At 20.1% G+C, this 20,289-nt stretch overlaps 6 protein-coding genes across 6 annotated transcripts; 4 read left to right on the forward strand and 2 right to left on the reverse strand.

The window, feature by feature from the left end:
• The first annotated feature begins 56 nt into the window (after nucleotides 1-56).
• Nucleotides 57-3,264, forward strand: LOC122720962 (choline transporter-like 1). The gene is made up of 12 exons (XM_043948114.1): nucleotides 57-260; nucleotides 403-548; nucleotides 630-1,015; nucleotides 1,104-1,193; nucleotides 1,258-1,397; nucleotides 1,472-1,658; nucleotides 1,739-1,870; nucleotides 1,944-2,088; nucleotides 2,168-2,308; nucleotides 2,399-2,558; nucleotides 2,648-2,869; nucleotides 2,994-3,264. The coding sequence occupies exons 1-12, from the start codon at nucleotides 147-149 to the stop codon at nucleotides 3,144-3,146; spliced, it is 2,016 nt and encodes a 671-aa protein (XP_043804049.1). The 5' UTR covers nucleotides 57-146; the 3' UTR covers nucleotides 3,147-3,264.
• A 1,676-nt stretch (nucleotides 3,265-4,940) lies between these two features.
• Nucleotides 4,941-6,504, reverse strand: LOC122720983 (ribosome biogenesis protein BRX1 homolog). Its single transcript, XM_043948145.1, has 4 exons — nucleotides 6,311-6,504; nucleotides 5,826-6,102; nucleotides 5,306-5,661; nucleotides 4,941-5,228 (listed from the first exon to the last, which is right to left on the reverse strand). Exons 1-4 carry the CDS (start codon nucleotides 6,422-6,424, stop codon nucleotides 4,941-4,943), a joined length of 1,035 nt encoding a protein of 344 aa, XP_043804080.1. The 5' UTR covers nucleotides 6,425-6,504.
• Nucleotides 6,505-7,231: 727 nt separating this feature from the next.
• LOC122720980 (prenylcysteine oxidase 1-like) lies at nucleotides 7,232-9,531 on the forward strand. The gene is made up of 7 exons (XM_043948143.1): nucleotides 7,232-7,310; nucleotides 7,597-7,803; nucleotides 7,948-8,089; nucleotides 8,205-8,508; nucleotides 8,610-8,733; nucleotides 8,802-9,151; nucleotides 9,228-9,531. Exons 1-7 carry the CDS (start codon nucleotides 7,232-7,234, stop codon nucleotides 9,480-9,482), a joined length of 1,461 nt encoding a protein of 486 aa, XP_043804078.1. The 3' UTR covers nucleotides 9,483-9,531.
• A 297-nt stretch (nucleotides 9,532-9,828) lies between these two features.
• Nucleotides 9,829-11,899, forward strand: LOC122720977 (solute carrier family 35 member E2A-like). Its single transcript, XM_043948139.1, has 5 exons — nucleotides 9,829-10,345; nucleotides 10,541-10,792; nucleotides 10,971-11,157; nucleotides 11,274-11,477; nucleotides 11,604-11,899. The coding sequence occupies exons 1-5, from the start codon at nucleotides 10,084-10,086 to the stop codon at nucleotides 11,794-11,796; spliced, it is 1,098 nt and encodes a 365-aa protein (XP_043804074.1). The 5' UTR covers nucleotides 9,829-10,083; the 3' UTR covers nucleotides 11,797-11,899.
• A 523-nt stretch (nucleotides 11,900-12,422) lies between these two features.
• On the reverse strand, nucleotides 12,423-16,379 carry LOC122720850 (putative cystathionine gamma-lyase 2). Its single transcript, XM_043947880.1, has 8 exons — nucleotides 16,245-16,379; nucleotides 15,637-15,772; nucleotides 14,955-15,236; nucleotides 14,729-14,863; nucleotides 14,522-14,657; nucleotides 14,294-14,446; nucleotides 14,053-14,218; nucleotides 12,423-13,966 (listed from the first exon to the last, which is right to left on the reverse strand). Exons 2-8 carry the CDS (start codon nucleotides 15,763-15,765, stop codon nucleotides 13,822-13,824), a joined length of 1,146 nt encoding a protein of 381 aa, XP_043803815.1. The 5' UTR covers nucleotides 15,766-15,772; nucleotides 16,245-16,379; the 3' UTR covers nucleotides 12,423-13,821.
• A 1,047-nt stretch (nucleotides 16,380-17,426) lies between these two features.
• Nucleotides 17,427-19,200, forward strand: LOC122720995 (transmembrane protein 59-like). The gene is made up of 4 exons (XM_043948161.1): nucleotides 17,427-17,665; nucleotides 17,748-17,862; nucleotides 18,105-18,388; nucleotides 18,615-19,200. Exons 1-4 carry the CDS (start codon nucleotides 17,525-17,527, stop codon nucleotides 18,939-18,941), a joined length of 867 nt encoding a protein of 288 aa, XP_043804096.1. The 5' UTR covers nucleotides 17,427-17,524; the 3' UTR covers nucleotides 18,942-19,200.
• The last annotated feature ends 1,089 nt before the right edge of the window (nucleotides 19,201-20,289 follow it).

Genomic DNA, 20,289 nt, shown 5'->3' on the forward strand with positions numbered 1-20,289 from the left:
AAGAAATTATTATACTATATATAATGTATTAATAATTGAAGATAACTTCAAGGTGATTCAATGAAGGGAGTAGTTCTGAAACTAAACACTATATCTCACTCAAGTGTTTTTAACATAGTATTTCGTAATATTTAAAATTTTAAAAAATGTCTTGTTGTTCAGGAGATGATGATGATGAACAACGACATAATCCAACACATGTACGAGGATGTACAGATATTTTTTGGCTTTGTTGTTTTATTATATTTTGGTTTCTTATGGTAATTAAATTTCTCACTAAAAAAAAATGTATTTTAAAATTATATGTATATAATATAAAAAATACTATTAAATGTTATTTATTAAGGAATTGTATATTATATAATAAAATATAAATTTCATTAATATAGATATTATTTACAGATCTTAATAGCAGCTTTTGCTCTTGTTTATGGTAATCCTTTACGACTCATAAATGGATATGACAGCTTTGGAAATACTTGTGGTATGAAAAATAATCCAAAATTTGGTAGTATGGAATTGTCTGGACAAGATACTAGTGATAAACCGTAAGTATTAACATTAAAATTATTATTTCTTATAATATATTTCTATAAACATATTATAAACTTTCATCAATATAATTTTAGATATTTATTTTTTCTGGATGTACATAATGTCACACAATCTTTAAAAATTTGTGTCAAAAAATGTCCAGATCGAACTATGACAACAATGAATGATATATGCAAATTTTATAAGGAAACAGGATCTCAACTTTGTCATGATAAGCCAGGCAGTAATTTAAGTGCTTGTAATGGAAATATAAAAAATGTAACAGGTTCTTGCCCTGAATTAGTTTACAATAGTATACCAGTTCTTAATCGTTGTATTCCTAAAGCTATTAAAGATGTAGGAGAAACTGTAATTGTTAATTTATATGGATTTATCAATTCATGGGATATTATTGAACAAATTTTAGGAGATTTATATAAAACATGGAGAGAAATATTATCATTGTCCTTTTTAGCTTTTGGTATGATTTATCATATTGCTAGTTTAATATCTTTTAATTTTATTTTACTAATTTTATTTAAGCATTTAAATGAAATACTTAATTTCAGTTTTATCTCTTTTTATGATTGCTATATTTCATTTATTAGCAAATATTGTAACATGGATTGTGATGATTCTTGTCACTGTAACAACTATAGGTAAATTATTAAAATATAAAATAGTAAAAACATAATTCAATAAAATTTATATATGATTTTATAGGTGGAAGTATATTATTATGGTGGACATATATAGAAATTAAAAAAACTTTAGATAAAACTGATCCAAATCAACTTTTAGAGGAATCTGTTAGAAATGAAAGAGCATTTCTTGCTTTTTCTATTATTGCAACAATAATAACTGTAAATTATTATGATTAACTATTATTTTTATGAATTATTAAAAATTTTGTTTCAGAATTTTTTATGTATTTCAGATTATTTTATTGTTGCTTCTAAGTATAATACGTAAACGTATTGAATTTATGACAGCATTATTTAAAGAAAGTGCTAAATGTTTAGCAGAATTACCAGGTTTATTGTTTCAACCTTTATTAACATTTATTGCTTTGATATTATTTTTTACATTTTGGATAACTGTAATTCTTTGTCTTGCAACAGCTAGTAAGTGTTCTAATTTTTTATACAATTTCAAATTAGAATTAATATTTACAAAAAAAAAATTAATATTTAAAAAATTGTAGATTATCCTGGTACAAGATCTGTACAGATGTATAAAAATCATATATTTGATCCTTTAAATTTGAGTTTAATTAGAGAAAAAAATACATTTATTGAAGAGAAAAAACTTGATTTTTCCCTTGATTCATTTAAAAGTAAGTTTACATTAATATATATAATGCATTCTTTTTTTAATTTAGTATTTGTTACTACTTTGAAGTGTTTTAGCTTTTACACTTGTGGAATATGTGGATTCAACTTGGATAAAATATATGTGGTGGGTATATATCATAGGTTTAATATGGACATCTGAATTCATTATTTCTTGTCAAGATATGGTAATATCAGGAGCTGTTGCTCATTGGTATTTTAGGTAATATTATAAGAATAATTATTTTATACATATCTATGTAACACATACAATTTTATTAGAATTATATTTATTATTTTAGAGGAAAAGATGCTAGTGCATCTCCTGTATGTGCTGCTATGGGAAATTTAGTTAGTTATCACTTAGGTTCTGTAGCTTGTGGCTCATTTTTGATAACACTTTTTAAATTACCTCGTTTAATTTTGACATATCTTCATGCTAAGTATGTTTAATTAATTTTAATATTATAAATATATATTATTTATAAAATTATATTTTTTCTATTATAATTTGTAATATAAATATTTCACAGATTTGAAAAAAATAAAGAGACATCTCCTTGTGCACAATGTGGTTTAAAATGTTGCATATGTTGTTTTTATTGTTTAGAAAAATTTATTCGATATATGAACCATAATGCATATACTGTTGTTGCTATTGAAGGAACACACTTTTGTAATGCAGCTAGAATTGTGTGTTATAATTTCAATCTTATTTTATTTATTATATATTTATAAAATAATGGAATTAAAAATAATAAATTATATTTTTAAATTTTTAGGCATTTACAGCTCTTATTAATAATGCTTTACAAATAGCAGTAATTAATGGAGTAGGTGATTTTATTTTATTTCTTGGTAAATGTTTTGTTATGGCTGCGACTGGTAGTATTGGATTATTATTTATGAAACAAGATCCTAGATTACATTTTTATGCAGCTCCAATATTTATTGTCTGTGTGTTTGCATTTTTTATTGCTCATTGTATCATTTCTCTTTATGAGGTATATTATATTTTATAATTATTATATTATATTTTATTATAATAATATATATAATCCATATAAATGGATTATATATAAATTATTTTTTTATTTTATATTTAATTACTTTTATGATTTATTCTAGACTGTGATAGACACGTTGTTTCTTTGCATCTGTGAAGATAAGAATTTAAATGGGGAAAATGGAAAATGGCGTCAATCAGCCTTAGCACAAATTGGATCTAATACTAGTGCAAATGGTCAACAAGTACACGAATTAGTACCAATGAATACATAAGTAATATTAAAAATACTAAAACAATATTTGTTTATACATATTTTATTATAATGATGTTTATTATGTATATCATATAATTTTTCTAAATTTTTCTTTTCTAAATAATTTTTATATAGCTTTAAATCATTTATAAAATTATGATACATGTATATGTGATTATGAATGAATTATTAAATAGTTATTTTTAGATTGAGTAATCAATCAAATTAAATAATCAATCAAATTAAATAACAATAACATTTTTTTATATATCTAACAACTACTGCCGTTTGTACAAAATATTTTTTTTTTTTAATATAGACTTTCTAATAATTTTTTATCAATTTAATATAATTTTAAAAAATGTATAAACATAATTTTATTTTTAGTATTTCTATAACATATTACTTATAAATTATGAAGAATATTTTATAATATTATAAAAATTATTAATGAATATAATTTTTTTTTATTTTTATGGTACTTAATAATGTAAGAAAGACAAATCATGCATTTTTTTTAGATCTTTAGAATAGCATATATTTTTATAAAAAAATATATTATTATATTATATCAACATATATCAATAACGCGATGAATATTTACATTCATCTTTTTCAAGAAAGATACATAGTTTTTTATTTTCAGAATTAATATTATATTATAAATATAAAATATACAATTTTCTATACAATGAAAAATAAATATGAATAATGAATGAATAGTAAAACTAAAGATCTAAAAATTGATATCGAAGATTTATAAATATTATTATTTAATAAAGTCGAGGGAAAAAAATTAAAACATTACAAGATTGTGATATTGATTAAACTTGCAAAATATAAATTAAATTATCTGAGCGTTATATTTGAATATAAAATAAGCATTATTGTTTACATAATTCTTAATTAAAATATAAATGTAAGTTTGAAATTTAATATTATGTAATAAATACTAAATTTTTTATATTATTAAATTTTTTAACACAAAATATTTTATGAAATATACTTTAATGTAACTAAATCAAGTACAAATATGTATCGGCATAATTTATAATACTGTAAAGACTTATAAATAATTTTAAATGTAATATTTTTTTATATTAAAAATTAAAATATATTATAGTTTTAAAATGATGAAAGTGTTTTTAATTGATATCCAATATCTCTTTTATAATCATTCACTAAGAAAAATAAGAGAAATAAATAGTGAAAGATAGAAGAGAATATAGATAGAAGAGATAGATAAGAATTTAGCGTCATTTTCAGAGTGTCGCAAATAAAGAAAAGATAGAAAAATATAGAAAAAAATAGAGATAATTATTAAATTTATTTATTATATTTAAATCTAATACTTTGATAAATTAAAAAAAAAAAACCTCACAAATTGATATTATTTTCATTATATTATAAAAATATAAGTAAATTTTTTAATAATTCATAAATAATTCAACTATATGAATCTAAATTATATCCTTATTATTAAAAATTAAATGATTACATTTTTTTATTTATAAATAATCATTTTTAATATGGATATATATAAAGTAGTCATATAATTAAAATATTTAATTTTATAAAAATATTATAAAAAATATATATGAAGAATATAAAAATTATATAAAATTTGAACAAAAAAAATATTAAATTTCATTTGTACAATTCATATAATTTTAACATTTTTGAATATATAAATTGATAAATTTTTGAACTTCATTTTTATAAAATATGTATGTTAAATATGTATGTGAAATAAAAATATAAATATTTTATAAAAAATTTATTAATATTTTAATATAATATAAATTTTTGAATATTACATTGATTTTTTTTTATTCTTTTTTTGTGTAGTCCTTTTTATCTTCCTTTCTAAATTCTTTTTATTTCTATTCTCTACTTTTTTCTGCTTATTATCATTAGTCTGTATATCTTTTGTTTCTTTTTGTTGCAATTCTATTGCTTTTTCTAATGGATCACCTTTAAATATCTCATCCATAGGATTCAATGAATAAGATTCTTTTGGTTTATTAACTTTTTGTATTATTTTCTGGTCCATTTTATTCATATATTTACTAATATTATTTTTGTTTAAAGAATGTCGAAACTATAATTTAAAAAGTTATTGAATTTAGAATTTTTAATTTTATGATGTTAAAATTATTATAATTATAATATTTATACCTTAGCAGGAGAAACATAAGTTGGATTATTCCAAAGTACTTCTCCACCAAAACTATCAGTAAATATTTTTATTGGATTTAATACAAAGCGAGGACCTATTTCAGCTAAACCACCATCTTCTGTTAAAATTTGGAAATTTCTAAACCATATTCTATTATCTAATATAGTAAATGTATATATATGATCGAAAAATGGTTGTGTTTTAGGATGATGATTAGGAACATCAAAAATTTGAATAAGCAATTCTTTTAAAAGAGTATAATGTAATTTTGTGTTAAAATTTTCATCAAATGATAATAATGGTCTAGAACCTTTTAAACAATTTCCAGTCATTTTTAATTCTGCCATAGTATAAACTGTAACATAAGTTTTTTTTATAAACTGTAATATCTGTAACTATAAATAACTGTAATATGTATGTATAAAATCATTATGTTTTTTATATTATTAAAATTACTTCTAATAAAACTTTAATTTATGAAGTTTAATCTATAAATTAAATAAAATGATTAATACTTACTATTTTCAACAAGAAATTTTACACTTGGTCCTATAGGAATGTTAGAAAACCATAAATATAAATCTCTTTTTTTTCTACCTTCAAATAATATTGTTTTATTGCAATTTTTCATTTCACACATTTCATTAACTATTTGTAAGTTTTTAGTACGTTCCATTTTAGATTCAGAACGATGATGAGGCATAAGAGTTTTTAAATCACTCATAAGATGACGATGTCTATAACTAATACCTCTAGTAGCAAATACTAGAACTCTCTGCCTATTAATCCATTTTACCTTCATTATAAAATGAAAATTTGTAATTGTAATTGATAATAAAAAAAAAATTATCAATTGTAATATATCTATATTTTTATCTATATAATAAATTTAAAAGACTAATTCTTATTTTAGTTTTTTTTCTTTTTTCATTTAAAAACTTACTTCGTACACTATTTTTAAATTTATTATCTAAATTATTTATTATATTATAAAAATTTCAAACCTTTTTTGATAATGGTTCATCTGACATTCTTTTTAATGGTAAAACTTCCATATCTGGTATATTCTCTTTATTAATATCTTCGATTCTTTTACGTTTTAACTGCTTTTTTGTCATTATTAATTTTAAAGAAATTGCATAAAAAGATATCTAAACTTTTCTAAGATAAGGTTAATAGAAAGAAAATGTGACACATGTTTTTTCACTATGAAAAAATAATCCTATGTATCATATAAATAAAATCATACGTAATCAAAATCTAGGGGAAATAGAGTTGTATTTAAAATTATATAGTAAAAAATATGTATAGTAAAAAAAAAGATTGAATCAATTCAAATAGATTTTGAAATAAAAATTCATATTAAACTATGTAACATAAATTATATTCTATTTTTATGAAAATAAATAATCAATATATCAATTAATATTGGAGTAATTTTTATATATTATATATGTATTTTATTATATGATATTATATATTATATATTATATCAATAAATTTCGAAATAATTCTAATAAATAAAACTTTATTTTGGAATACAAAAAGTTGTTAATTTTTATATTTTCTAACTTTTTAATGATTATAATTTAAAAATATTAAGAATTTTTAAGAATTCACTGATTTAAAAATTATTTGTATGTAAAGTTAATGTTTTTTTAAATATTTTTTAAATATATTTGATAAATTATTATGATGCTATATTAATCATTAAAAATTATTATTATTAAATAAAATAATTATTCTATTAATATCTTCAAACTAATTAAGTTAATTTTTTTTTCAAAAAAATATACTAAATATAAAAATAGTTATAGCTTATCTATATATTACGTTATAATATATGCAATATTCTTTATAGCATGTATGTATAATATAATTATTATAATATATATAATATAATATAATTTGCATAAAGTGAAATTATGAATTGGTATATAATTTTATTATGTATAATAATTTTTGAGAAAGGAATTTGTTTTAAAAATTGTAAACCAAATATAGGTAAGCAAAGATTTAATTAAAATTAAATTCTTTCGAATGTATATTAATAATATAAAATAAAATTTTATATTTAACCATAAAAAAAATTATATAAAATAAATGTATTACGAATAATAAAAATATTATTTTTAATATGTTTAATATATGTTATAATATATATTTAATATATATTTAATATTTTTAATAAATGGAAAATCTAATAAACTATCTATTAGCGATATATATTGAAATTATCCTTTTTTTAATTTATAAATTTTTTTATAATTAAAAAACGTGATTTTTTTAGCAATTATTGGAGGTGGTATTGGTGGTGCAGCAAGTTCTCATTTTCTTGCAGAATTATTTAAAAATAATCTTAATATCGATTTATATGAAGCAAAAACTATCGGTGGACGTTTGGCTACAATAAAAATTAATAATAATGAATTTGAAGCTGGAGGTTCAGTTATACATTCTCAAAATAAATACATGCAAGAATTTGTTAAATTACTTGGTATTTTATTTTATATCTTTTTATTCTGTGATTGAAAAAAATTATTTAAAATATGATCTTTGTTTTTAAAATTTATAATCTGATTTATATATTTATATCTGATGTACTTATAATCTAATCTATATTTATTATCCAATGGTTTAGGCTTAGAACATAGATCATTTAATGATCAAAAAACAAGTATTTGGAATGGCAATGAAATTGTATTTGAAGAAAGTAAATGGGAATTATTATCACTAATTAAGTTAATTTATAGATATGGTATTCAACCATTTAGTCTGAATAGGTATTTCACATATATTTTTGAAAAATTATATCAGATTCTTATATCAGAAATCTATTTATTTTATCTATTTAATATTATAATAATAATTATTACTTTAATTTATTATTTTAAACAGATATACAACTTCTATAATAAATAATTTTGAAAAAATATACCATCTGCAGGATAGTGGAAAAACTTTTACAAATATTAGTAGCTTTTTGTTATCTATAAATACTGAATTTCCAAAATTGGTACAAAAATCTATTAAAAATGAGCTTTTAGATCTTGGTTATTCAGAAAAAATTATTAATGAAATTGTTAAAACAACATTGGTAGTAAACTATGGACAAGATATAAATGTTCATAGCTTTGTTGGTTTTGTATCTTTAGCTGGAACAGATTTTAATTTATGGTCTGTTAAAGGGGGAAATAAAAAGGTTACTCTCTTATTAACTAATGTTAATTTTATTATAATTAATTAATGTAATGTTAATTTTCTAGTTATTAATTTATAGCTAATAATATATTGATATTTAAGGTACCTGAGCACTTAATATATAGAAATAAGCATTTAAATGTTGTGCCTTCACATGTAATTAAAATTATTAACATATCACAGAATGATACTCAAAATTTATATGAAGTACATTATTGCAATCAAGGTATAATATATTAATATTATTCATATATTATATATAGCAACTAAAAGTAAAAATAATTTCTGTTTCAGGTAGTACAATTATAATGAAAGCATTATATGATATTGTCATTTTGGCAATTCCACTTACTCATGACCAGGAATTTCCTATTATTTTTGAAGGATTTCCAAAAAATGATTTTTATAGCTTTGAAAAATATCATGAAACTGTAGCTACATTTGTTAAAGCAGATTTAAAACCACATTATTTTGGTTTGCAAGAAGAATTAGATAATATTTTAAGTTGTGATCCTAACAAAACTATAATTAATTCTATAGGAAGATTAAATTCTGTAGATGGAATAATAAAAAATAGTAAAGTTTGGAAGATATTTAGCAACAAACCATTAAAATCAAAAATTATAAATGAAATGTTTTCAAATGTAAGATTAAGATAATAATTCTTATATAAATTATGATATATGACATGTTAAATAAAATTAGTTTAACATATTTAAGATTCAGGAAACAAAACAGATTTTTTGGAAAGCATATCCTGAATATTCAACTAGAATTCATGAAGCAAAATTTAAATTACATGATGCTCTTTATCATGTTAATGCTATTGAATGGATTGCTAGTGCAATGGAAATGAGTGCAATAGGTGGAAGAAATGTTGCATTATTAGCATATCAAGATTTTTTTACAAAATATTGTTTTGAAAAAATTATAAAAATAACTTCATCTGAAAAAACATCACACATTGAGTTATAATATAAAATATTGTTGTATGTATTGTAAAATAGTTAGTTTTAGTTTTATAAAAAAAATTATATGAAAAAATGTGAAAAATGTATATATTTTATATAAAATATGATAATGATAATAATAATTATTAAATATATATTAATTGTATTGTTTATATAATATGAATTATATATAAAAAGTGTATTAGAAAAATAAATTTATCAACAAATTCTGTTTTATTCATTTATTTTGTTTTGCATAATGTTGTAGGTTATGTAGAAATAATCTTATATATAGTAAACATATGAATTTAAGTACAATTAAAACTATATATTATTTTATAGTATAGTTCATAAATATGAAATAACTTTAATCAATATTTAAATAAAAAAATTTTATATTAATTTCAACATAATATAAAGTCTAAAAAGCTTTTTATATTATATCACATATTAAAATTAAAATTTTAATTATAAATTTAAAAATATCTGATAACATAACCTATCATAATTCTTGAAGGAAACATACAAATGTAAACATCATATAAATGTGACGTATAAAAATGTGATCATTGACAAAAAATGTAATTGTATGTAATATTGTAAACATTTAACAAAAACTGTATATAATGGAAAATCATTCAATTCGTATAAATTATACATTAACACCTCGTGATACAGAACAACCATTAATACATGATAATGAAACTAAAATATATGAAGAAAATATTAAAAAACACGAAGATACAACTCTAACAAATGAAGTAATGGATAGTTCTTTTTATCCCAAAATTATGTTATTTTTACTATTATGGTACCTCATCAGTGGATGTACTTTATTCTTAAATAAATATATCTTATCTTATATGGAGGGCAATCCTACAATTTTAGGTAAATTAATACTATATAAAATTTATTTCATTAAAGAAATATTTTTTAATAATTTAAAATTGTATTTTTAAAATATTATAATTAATATCTTTGTATTTTATAATAAAAATTATAAGTTTAAAGTATTTTGCAAATATTTATTTTACATTACATATTTTACATATATAACAAATATATTTATCTATTTTTTGAAAGGTGCTTGTCAAATGTTAATAACCACAGTTTGTGGATTTATACAAATGTATTTTCCATGTGGAATGTATAAAGCACGTCCTAGATTAATGAGACCAGCAGGTTTTTATAAGCATATGATACTAGTTGGATGTACAAGATTTACAACTGTAGTATTAGGACTAATATCACTTAATTATGTAGCAGTGAGTTTCACAGAAACCATAAAAAGTAGTGCACCACTTTTTACCGTCCTTATTAGCAGATATTTATTAGGTAAGAATTATCATAATGATAATTTATAATTATATTTTATTTTGTATTATTATTGCAATTTTTCAATAAATATTTTTAAAATTTTATTTTTCATAATTAAAATTGATATATGAGATAATTAATATATAGAATATATATTTGATAGTTATATTTAATAATTTTTATATATTATTTATAGGAGAACATACAGGATTATATGTAAATTTATCTTTAATTCCTTTAATGGGTGGTTTAGCTCTATGTTCAATAAATGAAATTAGTTTTGATCTCAGAGGATTTATTGCTGCTATGGCTACAAATGTAACAGAATGCTTACAAAATGTTTATTCCAAAATGTTAATCAGTGGTGATAATTTTAGATATACGTAAGTATATATATATATGTATGTATAAAATATTTTGTATAAAATAGTTATTTATTTATTAATCTATATTATATTCAACAACATTGTTTATATTCACCAATATTATAAAATTACAGGCCTGCAGAACTGCAATTCTATACTAGTTTAGCATCAATTGTGGTTCAAATACCAGTTTTGATATTATTTGTAGATTTACCAACACTTGAACATTCTTTAAGTTCTAAATTATTCATAGCATTTCTACTTAATGGAGTATTTTTTCATTTTCAAAGTATTACTGCATATGTACTTATGAATTACATTAGTCCTGTGACACATAGGTGTGTTTTTTATAATATATAATATATAATATATAATATTTTACATAGATAATATATATATATATATATATATATATTAACAAGATATTTTGAGTATTTGATTATAATATTTTTTTTTTGTTACAGTGTTGTTAATACTGCAAAGAGAGCTTCTTTAATTTGGCTTTCTGTTTTACTATTTAATAATCCAGTAACTAGTTTATCAGCTATGGGAACATCTTTAGTAATAATAGGAGTATTGTTATATAATCGGGCACAAGAATATGATAAATTAAACAAAGCAAAATTGCGATATAATTCTAAAGTTAATTTACAATAATATTATTTATCAAAATCATTAAAATTTGAAATTTGATAAAAAAAATATCTGCATAATGCAAAATTTAAATAACTTTAATTAAAAAGAAAATAAATTAAATTAAATTTAGTATCAATTTTATAATACAATATTTTATTTATTACAATAATTAAATATTTAAAATACTAAATAAAAAATGGCATAAAAGTATATTTTGCATTTTAAATGTTTTAATTAATATTTATAAATAATCAGTTTTAATTGAACATAATACAAATTTATATGATAATAAAAGTCAAATATAATGTAAGAAAAAACAATTCATTTTTTTAATAGAGTAATATATGTATATATAAAATTTTCTTAATTCAATACAATCTATTTATTAAATATACTTCAGAATAATTTTTTATATTATTTATAAATATAAAAAATCATAAATAAATAAAAATATTTTATTCTATTTAATAAATTATATTTGATTCAAATATTTATTTTTTTCAATAACTTTATTTTTATGCAATTGTATATTATAATTATATTATTTATAATATAAGAATGTGATAAATATTTAAAATTTCTTTTAGTTATCATTGTATAGCATTTTACATCTTTTTCTTATACTTTTTATAAAAAAATGATTAATATAAAAATATGTAAAATGTGGCATTAGAAATATAAGTTATGTATGTACACTATTTTTAATATTCAAAGATTAATATAGCATGGAATGTGAAAATGATTGGTAATATATTTTTTTTCTTAAAAAAAAAATTATATAATTTATATAACTTTAAAATTAAAATATGTTTTCTGTTTAATATATAATAGATTGATATATTGATATATTAGATCGGTGCATAATTATGGCTTTTTTTCGCGACTTTTTTTTTTTCTTTTAAAAATTGACGTTTTGTTTAATTTTTTTTTTTATAAAAATAATTCTCTTTTCAGTTAATGAAAATCGAAAATCATAAAATCTATATTCGCCACATTATGTTCTATCATTTCGAGAAAGGTTGGAATGTAGCACAGTCATTTCGCGATCTCAACGAACTTTTTCACGAAGGAACAATTAGCAAAAACCAAGTTGAAAGATGGTTTAAGAAGTTCAAATCGGGCGAAAAACTTCGCAGATGAAGAGGTCAACCATTAAATTTCGACGATTAGACACATTTGACAATTGTGGAAGAGGATGAAAATTTAACAATTAGAATATTGGCTAAAGACTTCAATGTGGACTATTCGATCATCGTTTATTGTCTCAAAAAGTTCGGAAAAGAATGAAATTGGTTAGATGAGTCCCCCATGAACTTTTCGACAACAACAAAATCGAACATGTCCGAATTTTCACCGATTTGCTGCAGCAAAATAAATAAACTCCGTTTCTGAAGAATCACTGGATAAATCGTGGTTTCTTTAAAAACGTTAAAAGAAAGAAGATTTGCGTTTCGCCAAGTGTTTCACCTAAAAAAATAGCAAAAAACGTAAGAAGTAGAACTATAAAAATAATACAAAAAAAACACAATATGGTGTGTTCGATGGAACAAAAGCAAACAAAAGCACTAGGAAATCATTTCAAACGAAATTTGTTATTGGTGGAATGATGATGATGAGCGTCAATAATGGCGGATTCCAGACAAAAATGGCTTCCTCATCCGCCATATTCTCCGACAGAAGTCCCTACGGACTATTACATCAATCTATCACTGAAAAATTGGCTTGCAAACAAAGTTTACAATGATTTGAATGATTTGGATGACTTACTGGTCGGCGTCAAAGAGTGAATTGCTTAAGAACAGAAATTTCTTCGCCCGTGAAATTGACCGGTTGTCAAGCAAATGGGAAACAGTAATTGAAGTAGATGGTGAATATGCTTCGGAATAATCATTTAAAGATGTTTTTATTAAATATTGTTTTTGTTGAATAAAATTTGTTGAAAAAAAGCCACAATAATTATGCACCAAATATAATATTAACATATAACATATAAGTTATATATATTAGCAATTCAACACTATGAATATGCATATAAAATTAAAACATTTATTGACTAGCTTTAAGAGCTTGATCAAGATCAGCCAAAATATCCTTTTCAGTTTCAAGACCAACAGACAAACGAATCAATTTATCATTAATACCTAACATTTCTTTAGTTTCTTCAGGAATTGAAGCATGAGTCATAACAGATCTATGAAAAAAGTTAAAATAATAATAATTATAAAAACATGTGTCTAAATATATCTCATAATAAAGAATTATTTTTAGTTTACTTACGGCAATTCAGCAAGAGATTCATAACCACCAAGTGATTCTGCTAATGTAAATATCTTTAATGCCTTTAGAAATTTACTAGAGTCACCTTTTAAATAAAATGAAACCATTCCACTATGACCAGATGTTTGTCTAATAGCAATTTCATGCTGTGGGTGTGATGGTAAATCTATGATTAAATAAATTATTTTTATAAAATAAGTTATTTTATGTAAAATTTATAATTCTTCGTAGAAATACATACATGGATGAATTACTTTTTCTACACATGGATGTGATTGTAAAAATACTGCAACTGCAAGCCCATGTTTCATATGTTGCTGCATTCTAAGTTCTAGAGTTTTTAAACTGCGATTAACTAAGAAACAATCTAGAGGTGATGAAACAACACCCATAGCTAAAATAAAAATAATTAAAAAAATTACTTATACAAATAGAGCAAATATTAAAGAAAAATAAATTATTATATTACCATTTTGTAAAAATCGAAGTCTATTTGCAATATCTTCTCTATTTGTAATTGCTGCACCCATAATAACATCTGAATGTCCATTCATATACTTTGTTAAAGAATATATTACAATATCTGCACCTAACTTTAATGGTTTCTATAAAAGAAAATATGTACAATTATATAAATTATTTAATTATATCATAACAATAAATGAAAAATACTTACTTGATAATAACATGTTAGAAAAGTATTGTCTACTATTACAAGAATTTCAGAATTTACTTGCTTCACTGCTTGAGTAACTGCTTCAATATCAATTACTTTAAGTAAAGGATTAGTTGGTGTCTCTAACCAAATCATCTAAATGAAAATATAAATATTATATTTTTTTAAACAATATCAAAATTTATATCTACTGATATAATATAAGATTAAATTTCAAAATATCTACCTTTGTATTTGGTTGTATATTGGTTATGATATTATTTATGTCTATCATATCTACAAATGTTACTGAAATATTTTTTAAACAATTTTTGAAAAAACGATTAGTTCCACCATAAATATCATCTCCAGATATAATATGATCTCCTGCATTTAATAGTGAAATTAAAACTGTTGTAGCACCTAAACCTGATGAAAAAACAAATCCATGTTTTCCATCTTCTAAAGCAGCTAAACATGTTTGTAAAACATTTCTTGTAGGATTGCCACTTCTTCCATAAATAAAACTCTAAAATAAAATAATTAATTAAATATTAAATATATAAAATATTATTTAATTTTTTGCAATGATATATTAAAAATAAAGAGAAATAAGAAATAAGAATATATATATATATATATATTATAAATATATAATAAAAATATAATTTATTATATAATAAATTATATATATAAATAGACATTGCTGAACTAAATTGACTTATTTTTTAGTCAATAAATTTAATATGATTTTACAAACAACAATTGCTAATAATTATTTAATACAATTATTATTAATAAATTATATAATGTAAATATTTAATTTTTCAAAATAAAAAAATATCTAATTTCTTTTTATTTTTATTTTATTAATTTTTTAATAATTTGTGAAATATGTTAAAATTATTCAATTTTTAAAATAAACTTACTCTAGGTTGTCCAGGTCCATCTTGTTGAAAAGTAGTGGATAATGTAATATGAGGTACTACTGAACAGTCATTCCATTGTAATGAATCTTGTCCAGCATGAATAGCTTTTGTAGAAAAGCCTTGCTCCATTATTATTCTATTAAATATATTTCTTTAAATATCTAATATACATTAATTAAAAATAATTTTTGATTTTTTGGAAATAAGAATAACAATAATTTAAATATCATAATATTACTAATATTATTAATATATAATTTGATATAAATTACATTATAATTTATAATGAGAATCCTTTTTTTTTAATTAATATATAAAAAAATATTTTTTACAAATTATAAAAGAAATAAAATTTTATTTTGTTATTATTGAATAAGACAATTATTATATATTATTATATTTAAACTTAAATAAAATAATTCTTTTTATAAGCTTTAATTATAAATTTTCAAGAGTAATAAAAAAACAATAAATCGATAATAAAAACATAATAAAAAATTTTAAACTTCTGTAAAATGATGAATTTCAGCAGCATACGCTTTATAAATTTTTATATAATCTCGATAAAATCTTAAAAATATCTTATAATCTCAACGTGAATTACTTACTTCTTTTAATTATTTTATTAATACTTAATAAAATATTCAAATATGTATTTATCTTCTCTTAAACATTGCACGTGGCAAAGAAGATGATATAAGAATAAAGATATTCACATATTCATCACACGTTATCTGTAAATATATATATAATACTTGATCAAATGTATTTTATTGAACAACCAACTAGATTCACATTCTTTTCAATTCCAATTGATTTCTTCCAATTACACACAATATATATATATATTTATACTGTAGAATTGGAAAAACTTTCTTGAAAAGAATATAGATTTGATAACTTGTTTCTGCTAGAGCCAATATAATTAGACAAATAAAAATAATTGAAAATGTATATTAGAATATTTATAAATAAAATCTTTTAATATTATATAAATATAATAAAGAAATATTATAATAAAGAAAAATATAATAAAGAAAATATTCTGTTTATTCTATATCATATGATTAGATTTTTTAAACACACACACACACACATACAGTACAAATCTGTGGTTGTATACATGTATCAGTAACCGGTAAATTGTCGATAATCAATAAACTTATTTATTTTTTAAAGTTTTTATATAAAAATTTTACATATTTTATTATTTTATGATATTAAATTATATTATCGAAATATCGTACATCATCAAAATAATAATTAAATTTAAATATTAAATAATATATACAGTAATTTTGAATTTTTTATTTAAGATCTTTTATTTTTTATTAATTTTTTTTAGTTGGATAATTAATTTATTTTTATTTATCTTAATGATATTAACAATACTTTCATAAAAATTATAATTTTAATTCATAGTTTTAATTTTTTTATTTGTAAATCACTATTATTTTATTAAAAATTTTTTTTAATTTTAATATTAAAAGATATAATATTTATAAATAATTTTTATTTATAAGAATTATATTTTCTTTTTTTCAAAAGAATGTATAATAATTTTCGTTTTTTTTTTCTATTAAAAATTATTAAACGTAAAATAATATTTATTTATAATATTAATATTTTAATAATTTTTATTTGTAATTTAATTAAAATATTCAAAATTTTAAAAAATGACATACATTTATAATTTTAAAAACCAACATTGCTAAATTTTTATAAACAGTGAACATATCGACCAATGCGATGCATTCTCGCTATAATTAAATCGATATTTACTCGATTATTCGACGAGCTATCACCTTCTTTGTGAGTGAAGTCTTTTCGTCTAACAAATTATTTTGATTCACTAAATACTATCATTGAAAAAAATAATTTTTCTGAAATGAGAAGAGAGAAAGAAATTATTTCATTATTGTTGTTATTTCTTATAAATCTTGTACGTAGTGATATGTTTTGTAGTCTTATAAATCGAGAGGATCCTTGTATTAATTTGTGCGAAAAAACACCATTATCTTTTACAAATGTATGTGTTATCTTAGCATGTTTTTAATTTATACATTACAAACATATATATTAATGATGATGATGATATTTATTAATTATAGAGTAAATATGTTAAATCATGCTGTCAACGAGGTTGTAGATTCTTTAATTTAGTGGATTTACATTATGGATTAGAATCAAACAATTTAAATGGTACAAGGGATGCTTGTGAAGCTTGTATGTAAAACATGTAATGATTATAATAGCATTTAAGTAAAAATTAAATTTAAAATATTTTAATTATTGAACAAATTTATATTATAAAGTTGATCATTTGATAATTTATATAATTTTTTATTATAATTAATAAAATTATTTATTTTATATTTTAAATATAACATATACATATAAATATACATATATTAGAATTGTTATATGTAATAAATTTCTAAACAAAATATTTCTTTATTTTGTTATAGCATGTACAGAAGCATATATTGCTCCACAAGATCGATATGCATGTAGTACTGGTTGTGATTTTATGGCTAAACAACGTGTTTCAAATTTATTGTCACTCTTTTCTGTTGCTGTCTATATAGAAGAAGGTGTAGATTCTAACTTAGTTATAATGTCACCTGATATACCTGAAAATGATATTTTAAGTGATCCAGGTTTGCGAAAGGAACTTCTTCCAAGGTGGTGGGATTTTAATGGATTTAAATTACCACAAACATATATTAAAACTGTTCCATTAGATGCTGGGGTAAGTTTTTGATTATATATGATGGAATATAAATTTAAAAAATTTGATAAAAATTTGGTTATTTAAAAATAATTTTTGATATATAAAAATTTTGATTTAATTTTTTTAAATTTTTAAATGAATTTTATTTTAATTGCAAAGTATTCATAAAATTTCATAAAATATATTTATTATTTAAATTATATATTATATAAATCTGATTGATTGCAATATTATGAAAATATAGACAATGGATTATGGAGTACCATCAGACTACTCTGGAGAAAATGACCAATCAGCTTCAATACCTGGATCTGATTGGCTTCAATGTGCTTCAAAACATATTGGATTACCACATTGGCTTTTAGCCTCTGCTATTGCAGCAGCAGCATTGTCTGCATTTTGGTTATGTTTGTATCCAGAAAAACTTACTGATCCTTATAAAGAAATATTAATTGAAAAGTCTGATATTTCTCCAGTTGCATTATATGTACCAGAAGCATCGTTCCATAAACAGCCTCCTCCAAAATATTTTGATAGTGTTAATTCAACAGAAATTAATATGAAAGTCTAGCTAAATGTATATTAATTCTATCTAATTTTTTTAACAATTTTGAGAAATATTTAAATTTCTGTATATTAAAACAGTTTTTAATAAATTCTTTATATTATGTATAATAAGTCTTTATAGATACTGCAATGATTAAGTAGCAACTGCACATTCAATTTTCAATAAAACTATTCATAAATGAAAAATAAACTTCTAAGAATATATATCTAAAAATAAAATTTTAAAAATTAATTGAAATTTTGAAATAAAAACAAAAATCAAAATAAATAACAAAATATTTTCTGGAAAAAGTTTATGGTGATATGAAGAAATTATTTTGTACAGAATAACATTGTTTTTTATAATAGAAAATAACAACTTTTATTTTTTTTTCAATAGATAAAATAATTGAAATCAATACTGAAATAAAATTTGCAAAATAAAAAAATGATGCACGTGTATAAGACTGCAAATTATGTACTTTATTAGTAAAAATTAAAAGCTTTTGCATTTATTATATATTAATATATTTTTGTACATCATGTATGTACAAATGTAAAACAAAATTTATTTAAAATTAATTTAATTGTTTTTAGTTTTATTTTATTATTCTTACATTGGTTAAATATTTTAAATTTTATTTTTAATTCAAAAAATATTTTTGTTTAAAAATATTTGTATATTTAATATATATATAATTTTTTACATAATTTATGTTTAATATTATATTAAAATGAAATTTTCTAATATAAAAATAATAAAAATTGAAATAAAAAAGAATATATTTGTAAAAATTATAGTTAGAAATTTATTTTGACATTTCTTAATTTTTATTTTATATAAAATATTGCAATTATGGAAATAAATATAGTATATATATACTGGAAAAAATTTTGAAACATTGATATATATTGTTTTAATATTATATCATATAATAAATATATAATTACTATTTATATAATTTCAAATTTTTTAGTACATAATATATTTTATTTGCATTATATAGAAACAAATTTGCATTTTCTTATAATAAATAAATTATTTTATGATTATAATTTTATAACCAATGTAAGATATAAATTATAAATGATTTAAGGTAAGATATAATAAGATATTACAAAATATTAAACATACCTCACAATTTAATTTTAACGTAAAAAGTTAAATGAAATGGTTATATGGATAATTTATGTTGTATAATATGATATTAATTTCATATTGTTATAATGTTAAAATTATAAAATATATAGTTTAATCAAAATAGATATCAACACATTAATGTAAATATATCCAATGTTAGAATGGTATGTATGTTATTGTTATAAATTTTTGATAATAACAAATTTTACCTATTGTGTATATCATGAGAAGA

This window comes from Apis laboriosa, unplaced genomic scaffold (assembly GCF_014066325.1).
Source record: "Apis laboriosa isolate Shangri-la unplaced genomic scaffold, ASM1406632v1 scaffold13_cov153, whole genome shotgun sequence".
NCBI lineage: Eukaryota > Metazoa > Arthropoda > Insecta > Hymenoptera > Apidae > Apis > Apis laboriosa.